At 38.7% G+C, this 8073-nt stretch overlaps 1 protein-coding gene across 1 annotated transcript in view; it reads left to right on the top strand.

Moving 5' to 3' along the window:
- Positions 1-3526: 3526 nt before the first annotated feature.
- The window catches only part of GNPTAB (N-acetylglucosamine-1-phosphate transferase, alpha and beta subunits), a 36763-nt gene continuing 32216 nt past the window's right edge, over positions 3527-8073 (top strand). The window contains exon 1 of the mRNA XM_010009825.1: positions 3527-3576. Within this exon, the coding sequence (XP_010008127.1) occupies positions 3527-3576 (50 nt within the window). The remainder of the gene's footprint in view (positions 3577-8073) is intronic.

The following is an 8073-nucleotide window of genomic DNA, read 5'->3' on the forward strand; positions in this document are numbered from 1 at the left end:
GAGTTCACAAGTCCCTGAAACTCTTGAAAGCCATCAGCAATGCTTCAGGCACCTGTTTGTACACGATTACATGATTATCAGCTTGGATTGGTGTATGTGTCTTGGTGCTGTGGAACTTCGATTACTTTCTTCGGAATGGGGACTTAAAGGCAACCTTATGGTTTCTTAGAAGTTTGCAGATTTTTTTAAAACACTTCAGGTAGTTGTCAAGGTTATGGCAGATTTCGCAGAGAATGAGTCAAAAAAATCACTGCTCAGAATTATTTTCCTAGCAAATCTCAGTTTTCTACTTCCAGCCCTTTTAGAGCTATTTGGAAAGCTTACTTACTATTTAGATGTTGAACAAAGAACTGACAGACTCATGTAGGAGTAAATCTTCAAAATTATATGTTAAGATAAAAGTGACCAGCAATGTTTTTCAAAAAGCCCAAACAAACCAAAACCCCAACCCCCAACTTTATGGATTTATTTTTATTTTATTTTATTTTTTTATTTTTTTTCTTTTACAGGGATGGTAAATGATCTTGGGAAGAGATGTCTGCATGCAGTTTGCTTTTTACTTTTATGATTTGAAGTGTTCTGTTTTGGTAAACAGTGGTAGTTTCAGGATTTAGGAAATACTAGGCTTGTGGGAACTAACAGTCAGACCTCTTCTGACACCTGTAGTGGGAATGGAAAACACTTCTCCAGTACAGAGTCTGCAAGGCAGCAACTAATAAATAACTAGTAATAGAAAATAATAATGTATAAGTAACAAATATATAACACTGTTTTGAAAATGAAACTAAGAACTCCTTCTAGTTATCAGCTCAATAATTTTTAAAAATCTATGAGAAACTCTCAAGCAGTAAAAAGTAGCATGAGACAACACTTTATCAGACCCTTCTGTCTGAGCAGCATTTGCAGTTCTGCTTTTCTCCCACCCCCAGAGCCATCTTTTTTTGTCCTAGTAGGCAAAATTAGATCTGCTTGCTTAGATTCATGCTAATACCGATATTAATGGTGGCATAAAAATAGATGGGTGGGACAAAAAATTTGAGATTGATAATGATATCCTCATAGCCTGAAGCTGAAAATAAGCTTGATTTCAAGAAAAAAACTTGAGCTTAATGAAACAACAGTGCATGAAATTTGATTCAGGAACATTTCTGCAAGAACATACAGGATAGCCAGGTCTAAGCCAATGCTGTACCCTAGTTGTAAGATGAGCTTTAAATTTTAGAACAGTTTGGTTGCAAACTCTTCTTGGCCGTCCTTCTGTAGGAAGGTCGCTCAGCTTTGTGAAGTGTTTTATAACTGAACATGCCAGAGCCACCGTTGCCACCTGTCTGATACAGTATCTCCTAATGGAGGGTGTCACCCTCTTTTTGATGTTGTTTCCTTTGTGGTTTTATAGTATCACTATGTAAAGTTGAAGCAAAGTGGCCTCCAGGTATTATTGCAACATGTAGAATGTGACAGGAGGAAACAGTTACATGGAAAAAAAGGTACCCGGTGGGAAGAGCTTAACTTTTTTTCCTCAATGTGTTTGTAACAAGATCCGTCCTGGGTCTTTTTGGTTGTAGCTGCATAAAGGTAAAAAGCAAAGGCTTGAATTGTTAATGTTTTTCTCCCACAGAGCCGTGTTATTCATATAATAAATTACATTCATACCTGAATGTCTGTATTTCTTCTAGAAGCAGATCAGCATGTGTCAATTCATCAGTATCAGTAGTAGTAATTGTTCCTGCATCGATATCTTTCAGTGTGTGCTGTATTTGTGTATTTGGAAGAAGGACATAATGATTTGCATTTGAAAAAGTGTGATAGTGTGTTTTGAAGATGCTTCCTGGCTCTGTGGTTAAAAGGAGGAGACTTTTATGCTGACCTGGGAGATCACGTTCTTTGCATAAAGGGGGAATGTACAGGTGTGATCTTGGTTACAAAAAGGCCATTTGTAGCTTTGGCAGGAATTGTGTGTATGCATACACTTACCGTCCAGCCATATGATGGGGCTTCCCCACTTTCTAGAAGGCTTTAATTTGCTTTAGTGGGCATAAGGGTACAGAAGTCTATCTATCCCTTCTTAAAAGGGAAGGCAGTAGTCTTTATGTTATAGTTCTGAATGCTGTCATAGAAAAATGCTATATTTCATGGTTCCTGTAATACAAGAAATAAGTAATAGTAAAATTCAAATCTAGGAATAGTGGTGTAAAGTAAGTACTATCCTTCCCTGGTGTTTTTTTAACTCTTCAGTATGTATAAGTATGTACTTATGCAGGTAAATAAGCCATGACACCTTCATCTCTAAAGCAGCATAAGATGCCACTGTAGTTTTTAAGGTTAGACTTCCGATGTAAAAGATAACATAGGAGGTTTATCTCTTAAAGAACCTAAATGTCTTATATTAATTTTGGCTCAATTTTCTCATGCTTTTTTTTTTCTTTTCTAATTTCACTTTTTTGTTGTTCAGAACCATGATGTAAGATAATTTGTTAGTAATGAAAACAACTGTAGGCCTTTGTCTTGTATGTGTATTTATATGTACGTTTCAGAATGGAAGTGGAATGTAAAGTTGCAGCTTTCCAAAGTAAAAATTGGCTTGAGGTTGGTTTCCCATTTAGCTAATTTAAAAAATGCCCAGAAGTGCGGATGGCTGGTAAAGGGCAATTAAGTGGGGCACAGCTTGACATTTTAGCTGAGCAACCTTTATGGCTGGGTGAAGGTGGGGAAGACAACCCTGCCTTCAGCTGTGTGTTCCCACCATTTCTTATCTGCTCCAGTAACCAATTAGAGGAAGATCAAGTGCTCTGGTTTTTGAAGGTTCATCTTTCTGTTGGTTTAGCTCCGTGACTTGGCTCACTGCAGGACCAGGTGAACTCGTGTGGAGCTAAAGGCAGGTGGCAGAAATGCAGGGGGATGGAAGAGAGGCTGCAGCCTGCAGAAGTAGTTTGCTCTTGGGTTAGTCTGGCTGCAGTATACCACCTATACTGGCCAGGTCGATTTGCATAATTTGATATGCCCTGGCCTGGCTGTTTGTAAAGCTTAGATTTCAGAGGTGTATATACTTCAATATGTTCTCTATGAGAACAGAAAGGAAGACAAGCAAAGTTATGGCAGGGGATAGGGGTTCCCTGCTTGTATTGAAATATATTTGGTTTAGGTCCCATATTTGAGAAAACATTCCTGAATTTTTAAAGGTTAGAAATAAAAGGGAGGTAACCTAAATGAACAGTAGCTTAAAAAGTGTGTCCATAAAACATTAAATCCTTACTTGCAGGGAGAAAACCAAGTTTGAATCAAGTGTGCTCTTAAGTTCTTTGGCTGATTGTTGGCTCAGTGTAATGACTTAGTTTGGATTAAGGTCTGGTTAGTTGTGCATTAAGGCATAGATCAATTTGAACAAAATTGATTGTGATTAAACATTTCAAAAAGAAAAATTTAAGTGTCTAATTTTAGAAGGTGGTGACATGAAGTGTTTTGTTTTGTTTTTTTTTTTTTTTCTTTACAGGTTGTCTTGGAGTGGAGTAGAGATCAGTATCATGTTATGTTTGATTCATACAGAGACAACGTTGCTGGCAGATCATTTCAGAATCGGTGAGCTTTACTTGCAGTTGACAGTACTGCACATTTTACTGTTCAATGAATTTTTTAATATTTAAATATTTTAGATGTAACATACTGTTGAGTAAGACCTTATTGTATGGGCTCTAAATCTGCAGCAAATTTTAAACTTAGTGGCTTTAAAATGGTGAATTAGTGCTTAATATTGTGGCTTGGAAGATGTTTGACATTTGGAAGATGTAGTCATATAGCAGAGTTTACGTTTTAAAAGCATTCAGTTCATCCAGTCTCTAATGAAACATCAAAATGGCAACAGTGTCAACAATGAAGGGAAAACATGACGTTTTATCACTCTTTATATAGGAAAATGTAAGTACTGTTCTTGTGCACTAAAAATTTTAACTTTCACTGTTTTCGAAAGTTATTTTTAATTTACCTTGTGTTTTTCTGTGACATCTCATGAAGGATATTTTTTAATAAAGAAGTCACAAAGCTAATAAGCTGCTTTTTAAAGCCGAGTGCATGGGACAAGTCAGTCACAGCAAGTTGGAAACCAAGTCACAGGGACATTTGTTTCAGTTGTGTTAACTGCTACATAACTTTTTGTGGTTTCATTGTTTGTGTCTGAATAGTCATGGGGTCTGTTGCTCAGGAAGTCAGCGGACTCTAAATTGGTAAATGGAAGAAGCTACTAAAGAGATACCATCTGACTTTGAAGTGTTGATACACTTGACTGGAAAAACCCTGAAAGCAGATGCTTAATCTGCCTTGAGGTTTGTTGAATCATGGGACAGTCAAAATTATCAGATCGGTTTGTAATGCCTTAGCTGGTGCAAGATAACTGTAAAAGTACATTGGGTGGTGTTAGTGAATCCTATGCACTTTTATAGCATCATCCCTTACTCCCCTCCCATTTTCCAAAGGATGGCAGATAAAAGCAGAGTGATAAAGCTCATATGGATGATTAGCCTAATGTTTACATGTTTCTGTAGTGCCAAAATGAAAGCATGACTGTTTGTTCCTGTCAGTACTAAAATGCCTGATTTTGTGATAATTAAGTACCGTGCTTTTATAAAATGTTTGAGTTTGTCCAAAACAAAATCACAAATCTTAATGTTGGGATGTAGGTATAGCCAGTTCCCATTTCTGCAGTATGTTTTCTTCATTTTGGTTGTGTAAAATACTGCTTAGCTAGCATTGATTTCTGTTAACTGCAAACAAAACATCCCTGCCTGGGAAGGATTATTGGCTGCCTGAGCAAAAGCTGAAGGTTTTCATGATGGCTGCTTAAGTTATTCCAGGTCACCCATATGTCTTTAATACTGTTATGGCAGGGAGGTTTGTTGTGATGTTTGCGTGCAGATACCAACTTCATACCAACAGAAAGTCTTTGTGGAGACATACTTTTAGAAGTCCCTTGTAAGAGGTTCAGTTTGTTTTTCATTGTCAAACTTCATGAATGCAGTAATGGTCTTGTCTTGTAGGATGCAGTGTGTCAGCGCTAGTTTGATGAAGTTTTTAAGGCTGGTGCCAATGCAACATGTAGGGTGTCGCATGGTTTTTACATAAACTGAGGATTGTGGAATTCCAGTTTTGATCCCAGCTTATCCATTGATTTTAATAAGTTCTTATTGTAGCATTAGAGAAAAATGTTCAGAATTGGAGAACAGGAAGCTTGTTGGTTTGGAAATTAAGCAGTCACTGCTTAGCAAAAAATGAAAGCTGTACGGCCTTTGAGAAATATTAATGGACCTTCAAATGAATTAAAGTAGTCTTATCTTCTAGGAACTTTGTAGGAGAACATCTCTGTTCTTCTCAAACAGTTGTGTTATGAACTTTTACAAAGAAAACCTCAGTGTGAAATGTAGACAAATTTTTGCATGTGGGCAAGCTCCTTATGGTTATAAACTCAAAAACCTCTTCTTCCTGAGAGACACAACAATGGTGATGTTGCTAGCATCATTAGATACAGCTACTGAAAGTTGTTCTCTGCAGACCAAGTTGCCTTGAAGTCTGGCAATGGCTTTGGTTTGCTTTTCCCTCCTGTCGTATGTCCTTTGGCATCCCATCTGCTGTGCTTTCCAGGTAGTCATGTCAGCTGCTAAACTTCCTACTTACATTGCCCATGCTCTTACAAGCTTGAGAAGTGGAGCTTTTTACCAAGCTGCCTCATCCAAATCCATTTTTGAAGTCTTACTTAGTTTAGATGTGAAAATAAAAAGAGAGAGAAGATAACTAAATAATGGAGTTGCATGCATGAGTGTCTTGGATGAAAAATGTATGTTATTATTTTCCAGCAAATGCTTAAGTGTAATTTTGCCATTCCAGGACATGGCCAAATCATACTTAAAGCTCCAGAACATGTACGAAAACATAACGTGAAGGAACAATTCTCAGCTTTTAAAATGTAGGGGCTGATTTCAGTATGGTGCAGCAAGTGAGAGCCATCAGTGGTGGGGGAGCCAGTAATTGCTGAGCAGAATGAGAGCAGGGAGAGAAAAAACCACACAAATTAGGGAGCCAAGCGGTCCTGGAGCGGGAATAGCAATGGAACAGCTGAATTGCCGCTGGTGGGTAATTACTGAGATGTTTACAGCAGGGAGCTTAAGGGCGTAACAGATTTATACTTGTTCATAAAGAGGCTCAGCAAGGTTGAGGATCACCGTATGGTATCTTGGGAGAGATCCAGAGGCTGCTGTACTTCAGCAACCAACTTCAGCAGACGCTGAGACAATGAGACTTTGTCTTCTAGCTGCAGTTTGGGTGGTGAGCATGGCTCTCATATGTAAACAAACGTCATGGGCATGGAAAATGCTTGCCTGCAGGTGCACAGGAGAGGCAGCATGTGATAAGTCTCCTGTCCTATCTGGGAGAACTGGTGCCTCTGGTTTTGTCTTCGAGCAGGATCCTATTGATACTTTCAGGTTTGCAAGTAAGAAATGGGCACATTTTTGAAAAAGGAATTTCCAAACCAAGCCTCAACTTGTTAGAAGTTTAGTTAAGTCTGGAAGTCTCCAAGGAAGTTTCCAAAGTCCAAGTTAGCTGATATTAGAATCGGTAGCAAATGGGAAAACTGCTGATTTTTCTGTAGAAAGGTATTAACATAATTCTTATCTAGGCAGCTCATTTTGGGCTTAAGCTGTTTCCCAGACTGGTTTTTGTGGTGAAAACCAAACCTATAAATCCACATGAAAGAGGAACACAGCTACAGAATTTGAGGGAGAAAGTTTTTTTATCTTTTCTGACCTTGAACAATTTGCAAAAGACTCTGCATAGTAAAAGTAGTCTTTTTACTAGTCTGCATTGCCACTGGTAATGAAGAATCAGCTTGCCATGACCGGGTAAATTCAGAGTTGATATACCTGCATCTGACTAAAAATGCCTTTCCTCTGTGGAGTTTATTAGCATTTGGCTGTATGTGATATGATTTCAATGCTAAAAATTAAGTGTAGCAAATTACACAGTTATATGTGCTATTGCATGGAAACACACTTTTAGCAAATGATAACTTGGGTAAGGCTTCACAGGAGTCAAAATGGCCTTGTACCCTGGAAAGAATTGGAGTTGAGTCTTTTTGGGGGTTGGGTTTTGTTGTTTTTTGGTTGTTTTTTTTTTTTTTGGGGGGGGGGGACGGACACGTTTTATATTCGTCGGTGAAGCCTGGATAAATAAACTCTGCTTTTTGCCCAGAAGACTGAGAGATTGAAATTTTTGAAATCAGCTGACTTGAGTCTGTTTTTTCCACCTAAAACACTCTTGTCCTAGTTGTAGCATTTGAGGGACTCTCAATCCAATAACCTGACTGATCACAACAAATGTAGGAAAGCTGGAAGAGCTCCTGCTATTGAATTTCTACTCCTGTGGAGGACTTCTTAATTCAAAACATGGCTTGTGTTGCAGCTGTTAATGAACCAGAAGCTAGTGTCATCTCTTGAGAAAGAGGTGAAATAACTGATTGAAAGGGCAGTTATATTCAGTAGGTTGACTTTTTTTGCCAGTTGAGAAGATAAGCTTCTATAGAGTGTTGCATGTCAGAGGTGAGAGACTTCCTGGTGGTGCTGCTGGGGAAGACAGCACTGCTTCTTAGGTGTTCTGTCTCAGAATGACCCACCCTTATCCTCTGAAGATTTGTAGCTCAGCCAGGAACAGTGCTCAATTGAGCATGAAGTGTTCCTATTTATTGTACTGTGACCAGCTACTGGCTGCCCTTTTACCAAATTTTGTGCTTTAGTTATTGAATCTCAGCCAGCAGCAGGTGAAGCTGGGTAGAAGTTGTCTGTGTGGCACACTGTACAGGGAATGGTGGAGGACATACTTGCCTATAAGCTCTATCTGGTTTTGAATGGTGCAGTGGGTGTGGAGGGAACACCTTTCCTTGGAAACCTCATTGTGTGACCCCATGGATCTTAGCATTGAAGTGCTTAGTGCTTGTCTATCTTCGGTTCAGGAAGGTGTTGAATAACTGGACATTGGAACTTTTGAAGGTAATAGTTGGGGCATTACCTTCAAGTGCCCCAATTCCTGCTTCAT

Source organism: Nestor notabilis, unplaced genomic scaffold, assembly GCF_000696875.1.
Source record: "Nestor notabilis isolate BGI_N333 unplaced genomic scaffold, ASM69687v1 scaffold6212, whole genome shotgun sequence".
In the NCBI taxonomy this organism is placed as follows: Eukaryota; Metazoa; Chordata; class Aves; order Psittaciformes; family Psittacidae; genus Nestor; species Nestor notabilis.